Here is a 20,439-nt window from a genome sequence, read left to right on the forward strand (position 1 = left end):
AATAAGATAACAGAGTAATTAGCTGGAGTGTAGGAGACGGTAATGGTATAAGGGGTCGACATCAAATGGTCGATGTGCACAAGATCGCTATAGACAAAAGGTAGAACCAAGCAAAAGGTTGACGGAGAAATGGTGGACACAAGAAAAGTCTAAGGGGGTATTCAATCCTGGGTCACGACCATTGTGACCCTGGCCTCGTCCCGCTCGACTGATATTTGGCAGGCGGGATTCAATGTCCTACCTGCCGTGCACCGAAAAGGGGGCGTGTGTGCGAGATATGGATGTTCTCTGCAAAACGGGCCTGATTGCTTTTAAAGTTGGGTCCGTTCTGCCGAGATGCCTCTTCATTGCTGTCAGGAAAGACCGCATTGAAGAGGCCTGCACAATACAGATGACAGAGCAGCCCAGGAGGGAGGGAACACCTTCCAATGGGACTCCTTTTGGTGACTGGCAGGTAGGACTTCAAATAGGAAATATCTGCCAGTCGGATTTTACCTGGGAGTAGTGTTCATTCTAGCACCCGCTATCTTTGAAAACCCATGCAGTTCCTGTTCCCTGCATGGGGTATCGCTGTCTGCTGTGGTATACTAGCACAAGTCTGGTTTGCATATCAGTGATGATCTACAGACCACACTGTGCTAGAAGCATTCCAGCAGACAGCGATACCCCAGGCAGGGAAGAGGAAATGCATGGGTTTTCAAGGATAGGGGGTGCTAGAATGAACACTATGGGAGTAAATATATATAAATTGCAGGTGCTCTGATGCTGAATTCAAATATGATTCAGTTAAAGCAGTTTTAAACATCTGCCGTGATTTTGTTTTGCAGTGGAGAAAGCAGCCATGCAAATGATCAGAGAGAATGCTGTTATTAGAGTGCAGGAGAAAATAAAGGAAGATATTCAGGCCAAGGCTGTGAGGAAAAAGGAAAATGAGAAATACTCTCTAGAGGTTATGATGAAGGTAAATCGCCTCGGTTTGGGGATTATTTTGCATTTTTTCACTCTTTCTTCAACACAATTTGAATACGACGGAGTATGAATCTGTGTAAGAAGAACCGCACAACTAGTCATAAAAAAACAACAACTGCTGCTGCATAGTATCAATTCGTATGCAGACTCAGACTCCTTGCTTACCCATATACAATTGGCACATATCAAATGAATCGTCCCAGTCTTGTAAAGTGAGTGTCCACATCAAATTGTGAGGAAGATGCACATTTGAATGAAAAAGATGCTTGTTCCAAGCTGAGGAGCACAGGACCTGGCACACAAAGGATGTTAAGCGTGTATGAGGACACATCTGTATGCACACAAGTAGTATATATGTATATACATACATCCAGCCTGAGTCTAGATTAAACAGAGGAACTACAAATATTTCTGCAGTATTAGAAGTGTCTTATTCCGTTTTACATTTAGATGTGAAACTTTTCCATTCAGCATATCTACTCTAGAGTATGGGAAGGGGTCATAATTGCTCTTCACCAGCCGTTACCTTTTTGACCATGAAATATATATTGTAATAAATGTTTAGTACATTGTGGTAATAATAATAATAATAATAATAAGGGAGGAGAAGTGATAAAGTGAATGGTACTTTATCACCGGCCAATCAGCTCCTAACTGTCCCTATTTTAAAACCCAGCCTGTTACTTAACAGTCAGGAGCTGATTGGCCAGTGATAAAGTACCAGTCACTTTATCACTTCTCCTCCCTTATCACTGCTTCATACATCTTCCCCGAGCTATGACAAAATGGAGTGTACAGATGGAGCCTGATTTTCTTTAAGCCAAGCAGCTGTATTGAGCACCTGTCACAGGAGTTTTTCATGATTTTAAAACCATTTTCTTTAGATCAATGAAGAAGAGAGAAAGCAAATAGAAAATGTAAAAGAAGAAGAAAGACGGAAAGCAAGTGAAGAGTTGGAGAAGTTTAAAGAACGGCAGAGAATAGAAGAGGAACAAAGGAACAGAGAGAAGGCAGAGCAAAGGAGGAGGGAAGAAGAACAGCAGAAGAATGTTCGAAACAAAACTGTATTCACAGAGCGATCAATGCCCCTCATACAAGGTATATTTTTTAAAGTACCCGGTTATCCAGGGTTAAACCTGAACAAGGACTCCTTGCATGGGGATTAGAGCTTTGCTTAACTAAAGCGTGATTTTAGTTCTCCTTTAGAGTTGAACTTAAAGCTGCACATTTGTTTATGTGCAATAATGTATCTACACACCTTTGTTTCCATGGCTGCATCTTGACCCTAAAATACATGCAGACTCAAGTGTATTGTATAAATGCAGCGTCTTCCTCAACTGGCTCATGGATATAGAAACGCCAGGTAATGCATCTAAAGCTGGGTATAAGCTATACAACTATCTGGAAGATCATCTGCCAGATAAGTGTAAAGTCATCTCAAATTGGCGTTGTTGATGTGCACTGCATACCTCTACAGAATATTCACATGAACCCCTTGGATCCGCCTCCCCAATTTAAAGAAGCAGCAATTATTAAAAATATTGATAATAGGGTGAAATTCAATAGGATGAGAGTTTCAGAAAGTGAGAGATGGTACTTATGTATTAGCAGGGCGCCCATTACGTAGTTTGCGTAGTGGTGTATTGAGAATACCAATACACCACTATGCTGGCTACGTAATTTACGCAAATTACGTAATTTACGTAACTGGAGCTTTGCTAATACATAAAGGATCATATCCCCACTATCCACGTCATACCCCCCCAGTGTCCACGTGGGCATGGAGTTAATTTTATAAAGTGTGGCATGTGCAGCGGATCCGCGTGCGCTCGCCACTCTTCGGGCTCGCTGCGCTCGCCACACTTTATAAAATTAACTCCACGCCCACGTGGACACTGGGGGTATGACGTGGATAGTGGGGATATCATTGTGTTAGTGGTGTTGTGTGTGTGTGTAGTGTGCATTATACCTACCATCCACGATGTCCCCTGCGCCTCCGGCACTCGTATCCCCACATCACAGCCACCATGACAGTCCTCCCCGGGTACGCTATTAGCGTAGTGCCACTGGGGGAGCAGGGAAACCATGTGATGCTCCCCCAGCGGCAGTACACTAAATAGCAAGTGCTGCCGGGATCTCCCCCCTCCGCTGCCATTGAAGCACCGCCGCACTGCTGCCCGCCCTTCAGCCTTCACCACAGAGCCGCCCGCCGTACGTAATAGCAGGGCAGCCGGCATCTCCCCCCTCCAGCCGCCTGCCCCGTAAGTATTAGCCGGGCGCACGGCAAAGGCAAACCTTCGTTGTCAGAGTAGCGTAGCCGGGCACCCGGTTAATACATAAGTACCTGAGAGATTTGGTAAGAAATCTCCAGTTACACTTCAAAATCAAACTGACTTTGCAGTGTAAACGATTGCCGCTTTAAAAAAAACTGGAGATTTCTCACTTTCTGAATCTTTCATCCTATTAAATTTCACCCACAGTGTGACATTTTATATATGAGGGACACTTCTACATTATGCAGTAACGTATGTGACCTATTTATGCTGTATTTTATCAACACACCCTGTACGTTGCCTTGTAATTAGTTTTTGTTTGCTATGTACGGCGCTGCGGACACTTTGTGGCGCCTTATAAATAAACCTACTACTACTACTACTTGCCCCCTCATGCAAGGGGTGTAAGAATATCACCACTAATTAAATTGGCCGGTTAGTGTTATTCTAACAGGAAACTATTATGTCAAACACAGTTTTAACAACATCCTATTTATTAATAGGTAATTCTGGCATATGTACTATGGCATTGGTTTCAGTTCTTCTGCATGGCTTACCGCAGTTGAAAGTGCATTAGTACTTATAGGCGTTACCCAGCAATAGAAGCAGAACTTGAACTTTCATTGACATCTGATGTAAAATGAAACATTTAATTAACGTTTTTAATGTGCACATAATGTTATTTTAGTTCTATCAATGGAATTCTTGACTGAACATTACCTAAATGTGAATAGTTTTTTATTATTATTATTATTATTATTATTATTATTAATATTATAAAACAAATAAGCTTACTTTCTTTTGGATTTCTATCATGAGTGCAAATCTCTTTTATAACCTATTTATTTTCACTTTTCTAGCCTTCCTTAATTTCAGAATAATAGTTTACCATATTGACTAGAATAATTGGAGTACAGTATTTCCCAGCGTACTGTAAAGGATCTGGTAGTGTAGGTCTTTGTTTGTGTATACTGTTGTTCTGTTTTGGCCTGTTTGCCCTCTTGTGGTAAGATATGAACATAACGTTAATGAACTTTGATAAGACCACAGTAAATTATTCTGTAAACACAACACATATGCCCGGCCAAATTTTTATTTACAGTCTAATTTTAGTACCTGTTGAACAAGGGGATAACATGACTTGTGTACACTAACAACAAGCAGATCTGGTCATTGAGTCCACTCACCAACCACTCAAAAAAGTAAATATAGGTCCTCCCTACTTCGGTCATTTGATGATGACCTAAGTGTTAGACACAGGAATACCCATGATCTTATTAACAGAAAGCAGAGAGAATTTTCGCATTATTCGTTCATAATTTGTATAATTAATGACAACTCACTCATTTACATACACTGATTTGCATTCCCTTTCCTAAACAAAGCTACAAGCCAATCTTCCATAACTAGCCAATAATAAGGCTAGTACAATGCTGCTTAGGGCAGTATTATGTACTTTTATTAATTTTCTTACTTTCTCTTCTTGTCAGTTTTTGGAAATCTCTGCAAATATGGTGGTTTAGCTAAATGTTTTTTTGTTTGCATATATGTATTGCACTGCACTTACATAAATGTTATTGTATGTCAACAGTGCAAACACACAGCAATGATAAGATAGTGCCCCCTACAAGGAAAACTGGCAGTATTACATTTCAGTTTACTCCTCGTGTGTTCCCTACGGCTATCAGGGAATCTCTGCTGGCCGAAGAGGAGGAGGTAAGACAAATGGGCGGAGTTAAGGTACCTTATCTGTCCATGTTTTAATTATAGAACTTTTGTGAGCACAGATGGTTAAATAAAATTGGCTGGGAAACTGATCAAGCCACCTGGACTCAAGCATGGGTTTCCTGAAAACCTGGAATGTAAAGGTGCCTTGAGTTTGGGAACCACTTATCTAATCTATTCCTGCTAAGAGAGGCACAGAGTTAGAGAGCGAGAGTGACACTCGGCGAGCAAGCAAGTGTGACACGGAGTGAAAGTGAGAGACACGAGGAGAGAGTCAAAGAAAGAGACATGAGGAGATCGAATCAATAGAGGGAGTGAGAGAGAGACACGGGGGAGTGAGAGAGAGAGAGACGCACTGAAAGAGAGTGGTATGTTTGTATAATCGGGTTATTTCACAGACAGACTGAGGTGCGCTGTGCCGACTTGGCTCCCATGTTCCGTCTGGGTGATAGTGTATCCTAGTGGTTAATGTGTCCTTATGGTCGGGATTCCTTTTGGTTGCTGCAAATGCCTGGGCATTGCGTCTCCGGTGGTTGGGACTTCCCAGTCCATGGTCAGGTTAGTCTTGTAGTTCACAAGGTTTCTCCCTCTCCAGTCAAACGGCATCAGGAGTGATTTCCTGCTGGGTAGTGGGGGGTGCACCAAATGGGATGTCCGGGTAATACATAATTGGCTTTGCCCCCTCTGCCAGGACCACAGCAGCGCTCAGGACAGCGCAAGACTCTGAAAAGCACTCCCAAGTAACACATGGCAAATTTAGTGAGAGGCCAATGAATGTAGTTACAAATCCATGTGCCCCAACTATATTTTGAAGGACCCCCAACAATTAATGTTTTACAGATCTCCTTCATATTATAATTTAAATCTGTAAAGCATGCACTCAAAGGTGTCCTGGAGGACTGGAGTCTGAAAACGGTTACATTTTTGGACAGTGGCGTAATAATGGCACTGCAGCCCAAGCGGCGGCTTGGAGGAGCTGGCACTGTGAGGGTGCATGGTCTCTGCAGATTCCAATGGGTCTAGCTGTCCATATGGAATTTGCTGATAATGTCTCTTCAGAAATGGCCACAGCTTTGGAGGAGACAGATGCTAGAGGTCCTAATGGACAGATGGATAGATGCTAGAGGTCCCAATTGGTAGCGTATATTGCTACTCTGAAGTTACAGATTCTGGGTAGCGATATATATTTATTGCCCCTGGAATATATAAATATTGCCCTGGCAATGAGCATGTAACTCCCTAGCAATGGGCATATAACTCCCTGGCAATGACCATTTAACCCACTGGTAATGAGCAAAAAAACCCTGGCAATTGATAAAACCCCCAGAAAAGATCATGGAAGCCCTGTTAATGAGCATGTCACCCCTGGCAAAGAGCATTTAACTCCTAGCAATGAGTATGTAGGTAACAACATTTTAATTAATGTATGGGACTGGGGGGGGGGGGTGCCTGAATTTTTTTGGGCAGGGGAGAGCAAATTTTTAGTTACGCCACTGTTTTCGGACCATGAAGGAATCTAGGGCACCCAGTCCCTGTGAACGAACAAGGACATATAAACTTGAGGCTGCATGAACTGTAGTAATAGAGCTATAGGGCAAGCAAAGTTGCTATGCTAACACAGCCGCCTCTGTGCTACCTACACTATCTGGGTTCCATCTTGTGGTTTTCCATTTTACAATAATCTTAGACTAAACTACAGTATAAGGTGACATTATTGTACAGTAACATTAGAGTAAAGTAGCACGTTAAATTACTGTATCTAGCACATCATTGGAAGCCAGGAAAAATGGATCATGGGCAGTAGCGGATTTACCACAAAGCAACACAAGTGGTTGGTGAGAGCCCAGTGTGCCTGTTGACAGGGCTGTGTAATTGTATAGTTCCTGGCCGTCGCAGATTGTCAGCACATGATAGAGGGGTACAGATGGCAGTGTGTGTGTGGGTGGCTGTAGACCGACCTAAAGCTGTGCCGCAGTGATAGAGGGTACCACAGGCCTTGAATAGCCCTTAGAAATTATTTGACCACACAAATTCATAACAATAAGGGTTCTTTAAGTTAATGGATCATACTAAACATATGGGATAGTGTAAAACAAACTGAAAGCTGCTCAGTGAAATTGGCGATGCTGAAAGGGATGGGGGCATTAGCAATAAGATTTGAAAAACCACAAGGTTGTAGGTTATTCAGAGATCTTGCTTACATATATTTGCAAATATACAGGAGGTCTCCAGGCTAGCATCTGATACTGGAGGTCCCTGCACTGCAGGATAACAGTACCCACTCAGAATGGGTCTTGTGCATGTGCAGTTTCCCGATAATCTGTGAACTGCAGGTTGAATATTGCATAAGTGATCCAACATAATTAAGGCCCTTTGTTACCTGTAAGCAGTACTATTTTTCTGGAAAAATAGGTCCAGGAACTCCAGGTCTGGGGGTGGATCAATTACCGTATCTGCCGGCGTATAAGACGACTTGGCGTATAAGACGACCCCCCCCAACATTTCCACTCAAAATATAGAGTTTGTTATATAAGTGCACCCGGCGTATAAGACGACCCTCCCACTTGGAGGCATGTTTTTCAGGGGAAAAAAGTAGTCTTATACGCCAGCAAATACAGTAAATAAAAAAATATACATAGAATAGAGAGAGGGAGGGAAAGATAGATGTATATATTGTATTTAGAAACAAAGGCACTCACAGGTGACTTTAAAATAAAACTTATCTTATGGAAAGTACATTTTCAGTTCCTGATGATGTCATATTTAATTAGAGGTTCAGGAACGGAGTTCCTGCTGGTTCCTGCTGAAAAATAGCACTGACTGTAAGGACAACTGTTTACAAAGACTGTATGGTTATTGTTTTATTTATTGAAACAGACAATTCTCAGCCAATGATGTTAATAAGAGTTGCTTTGTGTTAACAGACACATTGCAAATAAATTAGTTACTAGGAAAAAATGTAAAGAATCCAATAATCAGAATGTTCAGTCTATTTTCCCGATTTTATATTCTAGTGGTTACAAAAACAGGCAGCAGCCCGCAGAGCTATTAACACTGACAACCTTGAGCTTGAAGACTTAAAGGAAGAAGAAAGAAACCCAGAATGGCTGAAGGAGAAGGGAAAGTGAGTTTAGTTGACAGCACTGTATAGAATTAATGACATTGGGTATTCTCTATTGATTGCTTTGTACATGGTAAGAAATATGCATTCCTTCTAATTGAGTGAGTGCAACAAAAGTAACTATTTATTGGGCGCACAATGCGGCCTCTATTGCAGAGGAGGTAATATCAGTGTATTCATTTTGGGTTTTTTGATATTGAGACTGTGCGACTTGCCTTAAACATAGAAACATAGAATTTGACGGCAGATAAGAACCACTTGGCTCATCTAGTCTGCACCTTTTTAAAACATGTTACCTCAAACCATATTTGATCCTTATTTTTTGTTAGGATATCAATATGCCTATCCCAAGCATGTTTAAATTGTTCTACTGTATTCAGGGCTGTCTATTCGTAGAGGCTTAATGGGCACTTGCCCAGGGGCCCCAGGTGTATAAGGGCCCTAAACTTATAGCTGAGGATCCCCCTTTTCCAGGGATAACAGTATTTTGAAAATCGGCCCTTGGTAACTGGAGATATCCAACTTCAAAGCAGCAGTCCACATCCAACCTGTTAATTGCACTTCCCAGTCATATTTCTCAGGTTCTATCTGAGTATATTCCAAAAGCTGGGCCTCTCCCCTTTCTGGCGACACTAGCAGCTTGTCTCTATCATGCCCAGAACCAGAGATATCTGCCTTCAAACAGCCGGTCCCTGCTCCAGCTCCAAACATCTGGTGTACAGTTTTATATTTTTGTCAATGGATTGCTCTGGCTCCTGATCTCTGATCCCCAAGTCCCCAGCACCTCCTGAAAGTTGAGACTCTAGGTTTCTATACTATTTAAGGCTAAGAAATCTATTCCCAGATAATGGCGATATCTGCAGTCAAACAAGCTGCCCTTCCACCGGAAAATGCCGAATATTAAGCCCACTCCATTATCCAACCCTTCCCTGTGTATAAAACACCCCCTACCTCCCTGGAAGTCATGTACAAGGGACCCTTCATTCAGCTCACTGCCCCCTTCCACACGTTAGTGTTCTCCCTCCCACCACCTGTGCAGTAAAGGAGTAATTATCAGAAGTTACTGCTCCAGGTACTACATGTTGAGTGGAAGATAGAGCACCCCCTGTCACTCGTGGGACATCAAAGCTGCTGCTGATAGCATCCCCCACCCCTAGGAGGGGAGAATGGGTAAGGGCCCCAGTGCATTGCTTTGCCCAGGGGCCCACACTGCTGTTAAGACGGCCCTGACTGTATTTGCCTCTATTTGGTATGATCCAGATTTCCGTCTAAGCAGCCTAGCGCCTATTAAGTTGAGCCTAAACCCTATTCCAGGCTTTCCCAAACTGTCCTCAAAGCAATCTAAAGGATATCTGCAATTATGATGACAAGAGGGATAATTATTAATCCAATATAATATTCAAGGGTACTGCCATAGCCAGTAAAGATGATCTGTGTATGTAAACCGGTGGCATAATCAAACTGACTAAGGTTTTAATTAAATCACCTGTGCTTAAGCATGGATAGCCTTAAAACTTGCCTTGAGGACCGAGTTTGGGATGCACTGCCCTATGCCAAGATCTGATTTTGTCAATGGGGCAATATTTACTCCTTATCAGAAAGATAGACTAAGGGGGGTGTTCAATCCCCGCTGCTATTTGCGACAGAGGAAATAGCGGCGGGTGCCTATTCAATTCTGTCTTCGAAAGCTGTCGGGCCTGTTTTGTTGATTTCGGCCATGGATTGTTGCGATCACGGTCAAATCTCGACAATCCAAGGCTGTTTATGTGGACATGCCCCCTTTTCGCCTGGCGATATGCTGTCGAGCAAAATGAAAACGGGTCACGGATGTCGGAACGGATCGATAGTCGTGACCCGGGATTTAATACCACCCTAAGTCTTATGAAATATTTGCGGATACGTTCCTTTCTAGATACAGACAAGCTATTTGAGGAAAAGTATGGTTATAAATGTAATAGGGTGCAAGAAGCCGGAGGTGCGAGAGTTTGTTTGAGAATGGGCGTATTTTTAAAGCAGCAATCATCATTTAGAAAGCAAAAACAATCTGGTTTTGCCTTGTAAATGATTACCTCTTTAAATATACTGCCATTCTCAGACAAACCCGTACCTTCGGCTTCTTGCACACTATTACATTTACCACTAGATCTCCATACTTTTGAACATGTTAAGATCTTTGGTACTTGTTTCCTAGAACGGCGCCCACGATTTTGATCTTGGGCATTGCAAGGAAAAAAATAGCGTCGGTCGCATTGCATGCGGCCCAAAAAATCGCATGCGATGCGACCGACGCGATTACCGCAAGTTTTAAATAGGGAACAATGTTAAATGGCCCAATTGACCCGATTTCACATAGGGAACAATGTTAAATGGCCCACAGACCCCAAATACCCACCCTGAAGTGTGAAATGGCCCCCCCAATTGTTAACGCCACCCCACGATCAACGTCAACCCGAAGCGTGGCGAGCCCGCGAGGGACGGCGGTACGCGTCCTCCGACCTTTTCATACCCCCACTATCCACGTCGGCGTGGAGTTGAGAATAGAAAGTGTGGCGAGCCCGAAGCGTGGCGAGCGGACGCGGAACACGCTCCCGAAGCGTGGCGAGCGCACACGGATTACTTAACATATTTTCCACGTCCCTTTGCGGGGCTCGCTGCGCTCGCCGCGCTTCGGGCTCGGTGGCTCGCTGCGCTCGCCACACTTTTTATTCTCAACTCCACGCCGACGTGGATAGTGGGGGTATGAAAAGGTCGGAGGACGCGTACCGCCGAGGACACGTACCGCCGCTGCGCTCGCCACGCTTTGGGTTGACGTTGATCGTGGGGTGGCGTTAACAATTGGGGGGGCCATTTCACACTTCAGGGTGGCTATTTGGGTCTGTGGGCATTTAACATTGTTCCCTATGTAAAATCGGGTCAATTGGGCCATTTAACATTGTTCCCTATGTAAAATCGGTAATCGCGTTGGTCGCATCGCATGCGATTTTTTTGGCTGCATGCGATGTGACCGACGCGATTTACATTTTACCATGCATTTCTATGTAAAATCGCAGACATCGCATCGGGCGCATCGCATGCCATTATAATGGCATGCGATGTACATGCGATGCCCGCGATGGGCGCCGTTCTAGGAAACAAGTACCAGATCTTTTAAACAGGAGCCCTAATTAAGCATGAGCATGGCCGGGAGATACTTTGGTACCCCCACAGCTAAAGGAACATGGGGAAAGACAATGAGTGCCTAGAACTTTCATTTGCATGTTGGTACTTGGGGGGTGATTCAGGTTGCTTTGCAAAAGCAAACTCCTTCTTTAATGGACAAAACCATGTGCACTGCAGGTGGGGCAGAGAGCTTACTGTAGCCCATACACTTATGAGATATTGCATAGAATCATTCGATTTTGACCACATCTGTTCGTTTTTAATCATTTTATTTATTATGTGATGCGATGTGCAGGCCCACCAGTTGAATGTCACGTCGATAGATAGTATATGCTGCACATAATATCTATCTAATTGCAATGCATTCAGCGGGCGGTGGGTACGGAGAGAGGGTGGGTCGGAGGGAACGCTGGTGGCATCGAATAATGGTGCCAATAAGTGTATAGGCACCATTACATTTGGGTGGATTATTTTGTATCTGTGCAGAGTAAATACTGGCTGCTTTATTCTTACACTGCAATTTAGATTTCAGTTTGTATCCCCCCCCCCCTGCAGTCCACTTTAAAAAGAGTTTGCTTTTGCAAACCAACCTGAATCGCCCCCTTGGTCCCAGTTAAACACAATAAAATGTATTCAACCATGTTAATGAGACTATCAGATGAAAATGACACCCTGTTGCAGGATATTTTGCTAATTTATATATACTCCTCGATGAGTTTATCTGTAGTTCCCATTCATAATAAGATCTTAGGTTAATTAGCATTTACAATTTTGGTAGCTAAATTCTGGAAGCAGCTACTCTTTTGGATACAGACTGCCTGACCCAGTGCACTTTCACACTTTGCACTTTGAAGCACCAGGACACTTTATGGACGCACCAGCACTTTATTGAGACCTCTTCCATAGAAAGCCATCTGCGGTGGTGCCGCAGAACTTCAATCAGAAGTATAGCCCACCGCAACTTCCATCTATGGTGAGATAAAAGCTTACTCATTTTGTGCTGAAATCATCAGTCCATTCACTGCCTGGCAAAACCTTCTATTTCATTTGCTTTTATATGTATTCAATTGTTCATGACCACGTATGTCATTAACTGTTATGTCACAATAAATTGTCAAAACTTTTATTTGTGCATCTCACATCTTCTTAAGGGGGTTGCGCTAAAGTTCAAACATTAAAACCATTGTTCATAAATTCTGGAAACCAGTTAGAACTTCTTTTATCAAAAAATAGAAAAATCTAAAATATAGTTTAAAACTGCCGGAGAAAGAATTAGCCACTATGTGTCCGATTCAGACCAGAACGCAGGGCTGCAAATTCGCAGCCTTGGCAATTATTGTACAACCATGCATGCACATGGTACACAGTGTGCTTCCATGTGCCAGCCATGAAAGCAGCCAGCAAAAGCTAGCTGCTCTCAGGGTGATTGATACCCTGATGTTGTTTGGGAGCGGTAACCCTACATTTTCTGGGAGTGCCCCAGAAAACACAGGTATTTCCTGGCTGTTGGGATGAGGGCCGCTGACAGCAGCAGCAGCAGCAGCCTCCTCCCCACGGCCATTGCAGTGCTGAGCAATCCTGGCTTACTTGGCGCTACGAACAGAGGGGGAAACCATTTGATGGATAGTGATTGCAAATGGTTTTGGGCACGGCTGCGAACGAATTTGCAGCCATGCACATGGGTGGGTATTTGCGTGTGTGGGGCGGTGTTTACCTGATAGCTGGTCTTCAAAGATTCGCAGCTCAGCAATCCGGTCTGAATCGGGCCCTATGTACATACATATGATCTAATCTGGGAGCATATACTTCTAAAGTCAGATCCTTCTCTTATCAGCATTGCCAGATGATTAGAATTAAATCCTAGAGAGAAGGAGGACCGCACCATTCCCAACCCTAACCTCCGTTCTCCTCTCTCCTGTCTTCCTCATTCTGTCGGCTGTATTGTTGTATTTTGATGTTAAAATATCATCTTGAAATAAAAAGCTACTTCCATGCATTGTCTTAGCAAAAACTGAGCTTAGAAATCAATCATCAAAACGTCTGACCTGCATACGAAACAAATCCTGTAAAGTGTTCTATATGTAATCCTCTGTTCTCTTGCCCACAGTAAGCTGTTTGCTGCAGGTGACTACCTTGCAGCTGTCAATGCCTTAAACTTGGCCATACGAATAAATGACAAGATTCCAGCACTATATCTCAATCGATCAGCCTGCCATCTTAAATTAAGGAACCTCCATAAAACCATTGAAGATGCCTCCAAGGTATACATGTAAGCCATAGTGCATAGATCTTAGTTAGTATGTATTGCATGCACTGCTAAGGATGCGTAAACCAGACTAACAGCAGAATTCAATGGCGTATAGAGCATAAACTTTTCATGACCTTGTAAAAAATCAATTTAATTGGGCAACATTACAGATTGCAGCCTAGTCTCTGAATAGTGTTCTGTTTGCTTGTTTATGTGTTAATGATTTTAGCATTACATATGACTGCATGTAGTTCCACGACTGCCTTTAAAATATAAAGTCCTTGTTTATTAACAATAGATGATCAGATAAATTACCTATAGTAATTAGCTATGATTAGTTTGAGGTTCAGGCCAGTATGCTGTTAGGACCTAGGCTCCCATACACTAATCCGAGGTATCGGGAAGCCGCCTTAAAGATGCCCATACACTTATACGATTTGTGCCCTTTTGCGACTGATCGGGCCAAGAAATCAGATGAAAAGTGCCCAAATTGTATGTGCCTAATCCGATTCCGATACATGGTCCAGAGATTGCAAGTGTTTGCACATAAGATTTATCAGATCTGGGAGGATCCAGCAACACTTGCTGAGGGTCTCATGATACATCGTATGCTTAAGGACCACATACAATGTATCATATGTGGTTCAGCCACCTGGAAGCCTGGCGGCTCCCCGGCAGGCAGATACAGAGTTATTGCAAGCGAGGCTGCATACGACACCTTGGATATATGTATGGCCAGCTTTAGACTTGAACAACATAGTAAGCCTTCTGCCCAAGAGCACATTTTATGATCTAAGTTCCTATGGTATTGCAGAGAGCTGATTTATACTGGCATAAACATAATGTGAGTACTCTGAACTGTACACTGGAAAGTAATCCCCTTTTTATGTACCTGTGTGAGTGTACATTAAATTGTAAGCAATTGTAAAGTTATGCACTTATAAGAATTTATAAATACATTGTATTGGATGCTCATTCTACCCATCATTGATTGTCTCCCATACCTAGACTACAATAGTAAATTGCTGAAGCTGTTAAATCTTCTGCAATGAGTGGGATATATGCATTTACATGATTATTTTACCTGTTTTTAGGCACAATTTTCTTTGCAGACAAGCGTACATCTATACATTAATGTGTGCACGCCCTATGAGACCGGGTGTGATTTACTTATGGTAATATTTTTTAATGAGAATTCTTTGTGTAACACAATGTAGGCACTAGAGCTGCTTACTCCGCCAGTTCCAGACAATGCTGCCGCTAGACTCAAGGCTTTTGTAAGACGAGGTTCTGCCTTCTGTGAGCTGGAGCTCTATGTGGAAGGTAAAGTCTCTTCATTACTGTAAGGAAAAGGACTGTGTCTTCAAAGTTGTGGAAATGTACAGTATTTTATTAACATTTACTTCTATAAAGCCTTAACTTCTGTTGTGCTTATTGTTTATGGTAAAGACCTGTTGGCCTAAGTCAGTGGTTCCCAAACTTTTTCAGTCCAGGGCACCCTTTGGATCTCCATTACTTTTTCAAGGCACCCTTAAGCCAAAACAATTATCGAACTATCCCTTTTTTTTTTTTTAAGTAGTTGGGTCAAAACAATGCTATTAGTCTTTAGCTCAGGAAAAGATGACTTATTCATTTGTTTGTAAAAATAATAAACAGAAATCCAAGAAACAATCCCCCCCCACCTGCTTACCAGCTTGTTCTCTGTTCCCTATAACATCGTAGAATACCCCTTTCATACAGTACCTGCGACCTGGCAATTACCCAGCATCATTTTGCCGGGTGCATTCTGACCCCCTTTCACAGCAAGCAGCAAATTACCCGGTAATTTGCTGAACAACACGGGTATTACTTTGGTGTGAAAAGGCTAACCTGGGTCTTAAATCCCGGGTCGCTGACCCTGGAGAAGAGTAGTGTCGGTGACCTGGAATTTAAGACCCAAATTGACCCTTTGACACCAAAGAAATATCAGTGTTAAGGGGCCTACACACCTAGTGATGCAGAAATCTGAACGATGATAGGTCTCTCTGAATGCTTGAGCATGATCGCTCAGCACAAGCTATCTGTCAGAGCCAATGTTCTCACTGGAGAGCATGCTGCATATTAATCGCCAGGTGACAACGATGCTATCGCCCCTACACACAGCGCAATGTAGGGACATTTTCTAAGCGAACTAGTGAGATTGCATAGAAAATGTCAGTATATTGTTATGTGTGTAGGACCCATTATTCAGTAAATTACCGGATTTAAATTTTGAACCCGGTAATTTACTGCTCAGTGTGAAAGAAGAGGTATAAGTCACTTACAGCAGGCACCCCCCATCCTATAGATTTCCCTATGCAGCATCTCACATATAAAATTCATTTTTTTCTCACTTTCTCAGCCAGAACTTGTTAGCCGCCTGGATCCTCGTCCAGTGCACTCCTTGGCCACTCCAGCATAATCACACTCTTGCTGGCTGACCAAGTTACAGGTTACACCCCCTGCCCAGTCCTGAGCACATCCCGCACAATCCCCCGCCAGTTGATTCCAGTCAAATGGATTATGGACCACCACTTGCCACTGCACCATCTCCAGCACATCCCACACACCCAGTGCCATATTAAGATACTTATGGGCCTGGAGCTGAAATTTAGGGAAGGCCTTTTGTGTGCCGTTAGAGGTTATCCGTACCGTACTGGTGACATACAGTACTACAAATATCACGGCACTACCTTCCCACACTATATCACGGGGGTGGCCAACACGTGGCTCTTCCTCTGGTCTGCGGCTCTGGCATGCACAGCACCGATGGGCCGCAGCCACATAAGCATTGACCAAGTGCATGCAGTCACGCTAGGAGGATGATACTGGCAGCAGCGTCTCCGGCGCCATGCCACAGTCACTGCAGAGTGTCCTCGGCTCCCGCCCCCTTCCGCCTCCCACACCTCCTCCTCCTGTACTGCCTGCCATCCTGAATGCAATGGCTGGCGTCACTAGGGACTAGGGCGATGCGGACTTCAGTGGGGTGACACCGAAGATCCACACCACACCCCCACCGGCAGCGTTCGCATACCCCTGCTGGCTGTACATACTCTCCCCCCCCCCCCCCGGTGTCCATGTCGGCAACTCCCCTCCCGGCCGCATATGCAAAAGGGGGAGAAGGACCCTTCTCCACACCACACATATGCACCCTGGCAGCTCAGGCAGCACTAAGGAGAAAGCTGGGGACAGTGAGGGTATCAACAAAGAAGACCAAGTGGTGGGCATTATATGTATTGGGGCCCGGGCACCACAGGGGGCATTATATGGATTAAGAACACCGCAGGGTGTATATGTATTATTAGCACCACAGGGGTATTATGTGTATTTGCAGCACCACAGGGGGCATTATTTGTATTACTGGGGCCACAGGGGGTATTATATGGGCACCATGGGTATTCTATGTATAAGTGGCACCATGGGCGCATTATGGGCCTGATTAAGGATCAATCATCTCTCCTGTGTGAGGTAAGGTGTCAGAGGTTTCAAATGGTCCTTTATAAATTAAAAAAAAGATAGGACAGCAGTCTGTGTGCAGGAAAGTATGGTCTTTTTGCACCACACTTATGTTTCCCCTACCCCCAGCGCAGGTGTACACACTGCCCGGCCTGCTGACTACTCGGCACGATCCACTCAGCTCCTTGCATTAACCTCCCCCGGCCCGACGTACGCGCTGCCTGGCTGCTGACTAGCTGCACGGGCAGCCACTCAGCTCCCTGCATTAACCCCCCCTCCCCCAGCACCGATGTACACGCTGCCCAGCCTGCTGACTCGGCACAGGTAGCCACTTAGCTCCCTGCACTAATCCCCCCTCCACGGCACCGACAATCATGCTGCTCAGCCTGCTCAACCGCTCAGCTCCTTGCACTCACCCACTCCCCGTGCTAGCTCCTGAAACACTGTCCAGCCCAGCTTGCATGGGGAAAAAAAGAAATGCGGCGGCGGCACCGCTGTGACAGCACCGCGACACCCCAGAGAGCCATGGCTCACAGTTTGAGAACCACTGGCCTAAGTTATCTGCTGACTATCTATTAATGATTTATACCCAGGTTGTTGTTGTTTTTTAATTAAAACTATGGGGGAAATTTAATAGAGATTCAGAAAGTGAGAGATTTGGTAAGAAATCTCAATGTTTTTTATTTTTTTTAATCGGCAATCAGTTACACTGCAAAACCAGTTTGATTTTTGAAGTGTAAATGATTGCTGCTTTAAAAAACTGGAGATTTCTTACAAATTCTCTCACTTTCTAAATCTCTCATCCGGTTAAATTTCACCCGATATTGTTATACAATTAACTTTGCTTACACTCAAGCCAGGCTACTTCTGTACTATCAATCGTTTTGGCAGATGTTTATAAATGAAAATAAAAATAGTTTTGCAAAATAAAAAACTTCAACCAGGAGGAAATGTTTGGTTTTAGCGCAATTGTCGCCAGACCAAGACCTGTTGCAAGCTATAATCTGCCCCAAACAAATTTCAGTTTATGTACTATGTGCCCACGCACAGTAAGATATTTTTTAAATGATATGGCTGTTTCAGTCTGGTTGCTACGACCAATCATATAAAAACTTTCTCTTTGTGGGCATGCTCACCATACAATGTGGGTGCCCACCGGTCGTTCATCGAGCCTGCTGATCCCTTCTGAAGGCAGAAAGATGAACCGCTCATCATGCTCAATTTGGCCACATCGTTCAGTGTGTAGGCATGATAAATGATGTGGTATATGATTTGCAGTCCTTAAATGACCCATCTTTACCCTCATATTGTTTACTCAATTGTTCTGTGTGTGGGCATGTTCAGTTGTGTTCTGAATTTAAAGGGAAATTGGACAGCCATTGGAATGTACATGATATCTATCCGTGTGTGGGCACCTTAAGCCAATTACCACATTGTTTCTCTGGTGCAAGTCTGCTGCCACTGGACATGTGCAGCAGCTACATTTTGCCCTCTACACTGCATGTACTGGCTACTGGTGCTTTGTGTTTATGGGCAACTGGTAAAGTATGAACAAATTGGTTTAAAAGTCGTTTGTTGGGATATTGAGTGCATTGGCATGTCTAACTAATGCATTTCTGACTTGTGTCAATGTCTAAAGCATGTGTAACTTTTGGTGCTGCCCAATCTGCCTAGACATTGTCTGTCAGCCATCTAGAACCCTTGGTCGACACTGGTGACAGGGCAATCCTTTCTTGCCAAGAGATACAATAGGTTGGCTGAAAACCTACAGTAAACTGGGTAGCATGTGCAAAGTAACCTAAATTTAGATGGCAGATTCTCCCCTTGTGGATGAATCCATACTACAAATATAAAGACAGCTGTTTTTGGACTACTTTGGATAAAAGTGAACTAATGAGCAAATTATTTCATTCTTTAAACCGATATCAGTACCTGTATTATAATTTTTTTTTTTATACTTATATGTTAGTTGGGTGCCCACTAAGCTATTTGCTTAGTTTTACGCGTCCGCTCGCCACGCTTTGGGCGCGGTGGCTCGCTGCGCTTGCCACACTACATATAAATCAACTCCATGCCGACATGGATAGTGGGGGTATGAGCGTACTTACAATAGTGGGCGCCCAACTAACATCAGTAACTTTTTTTTTTCTTTCTTTTATGGAGCATTTGATCTTTGAATTGTTTGACTTAAAATGCAATAGGAAATCCATGTGCATCTGCGAGCCCATTGCCAGCCTTAAGAGTGGGCTACAAAGACGTATTGTATGCACTCTACACTGTGTTCTTTTGCAAAGGTCACATTTATTAATTCTTGACTTCTGCAATTACTTGTTATTAAAGTGCTGACTCAAGAAATAGCTCTTAAAAGCTTTTGACATTGAGGCAAATAATAAAAGACAATTCAAGGTTTCCTGAATAAAGTCATTTTCTTTTATATTGTTTGAGATGAGTTTATACAATGGATAATTGTCACTACAAAGAAAAATAACTACACAAAAGAAAGCTACAAGAAGTCAGTCGTACAATGGGAGTTAAATAGACCTATAAAAGTTACTCATCCTCTTGGCTCTTCATTTATAGTTTTATCGTCTTAGGAATGTACGTAGGAGAATCAAACCTGTATGAAGTAATATTTGTGGCAGCTGTAAATCAATAGTAATTTAAAGCACTTACACATTAATAGTCCTAGCTTTTTTATTATTGGAAGATAAAATATTTTCTATTTGTTTTGAGTGAGAACATTGAGTTTTCCCTCTCAAAGGGTACTAAGTTTGAAAAGTGATAAAATGAAGAATGATAAACAACTAACCAATCAGCTTCTATCTGCCATGCTACAAACTGTTTGAAAATGGCAATTAGGAGCTGATTGATGGTTTATCGCTCTCCATATTATCACTTTTCAAGTCATAGTACATCTTGCCCAAAGTGTGTTCTCTTCAAGTAGATTTTTTAGCACCTAAATCTATATATTTTTTAATACCAGTGTAACCCTTATAGCACCCTGGTTTTTATCACCGAGCTATATTAACATCCCACACAACCACTGCTTCTTACTAATGTAACTAGTGTGATGTCTTGGGGCGGGTTGTTTTTGCTGGCCTCGGGGGTCCTGTGTGTAGTTTTTTTTTAAACTGAGTACATATTTTACCATCCCAGTGCGCATAGAGGGATAATATAATATTGTGCTCGAAGCATGGCGAAGGGACGCGATATACTAATATTGTGTCCATGTCGACATAGACACCAAAAATAACCTTAAAAAACTCCTGTGAATCTTTTTCTATGTTGACCATGCTGAGATAATGCATGTCAACCTTTTTCATGTATCAACCTTCTGCATGTCAACCAATAGTGACTGTCAACCTAGACACTGTCTACCTAATGAGCCACACCAGTTGAGGGACCCACTAGGTGCGGTCACCTAGCCATGGTTATTGGGCCCATATTTTTCCCCACAATTCTGCTAGGCA

The 20,439-nt window shown here is 43.2% G+C and overlaps 1 protein-coding gene across 1 annotated transcript in view; it reads left to right on the forward strand.

Moving 5' to 3' along the window:
* The window catches only part of DNAAF4 (dynein axonemal assembly factor 4), a 38,314-nt gene that overhangs the window by 17,413 nt on the left and 462 nt on the right, over positions 1 to 20,439 (forward strand). Inside the window, exons 3-8 of the mRNA XM_083183866.1 lie at positions 828 to 961; positions 1,854 to 2,067; positions 4,834 to 4,958; positions 7,982 to 8,091; positions 13,355 to 13,508; positions 14,713 to 14,818. Coding sequence (XP_083039992.1) covers positions 828 to 961; positions 1,854 to 2,067; positions 4,834 to 4,958; positions 7,982 to 8,091; positions 13,355 to 13,508; positions 14,713 to 14,818 — 843 coding nt within the window. The remainder of the gene's footprint in view (positions 1 to 827; positions 962 to 1,853; positions 2,068 to 4,833; positions 4,959 to 7,981; positions 8,092 to 13,354; positions 13,509 to 14,712; positions 14,819 to 20,439) is intronic.

Source organism: Crinia signifera, chromosome 4 (genome assembly GCF_055691185.1).
Source record: "Crinia signifera chromosome 4, ASM5569118v1, whole genome shotgun sequence".
In the NCBI taxonomy this organism is placed as follows: Eukaryota; Metazoa; Chordata; class Amphibia; order Anura; family Myobatrachidae; genus Crinia; species Crinia signifera.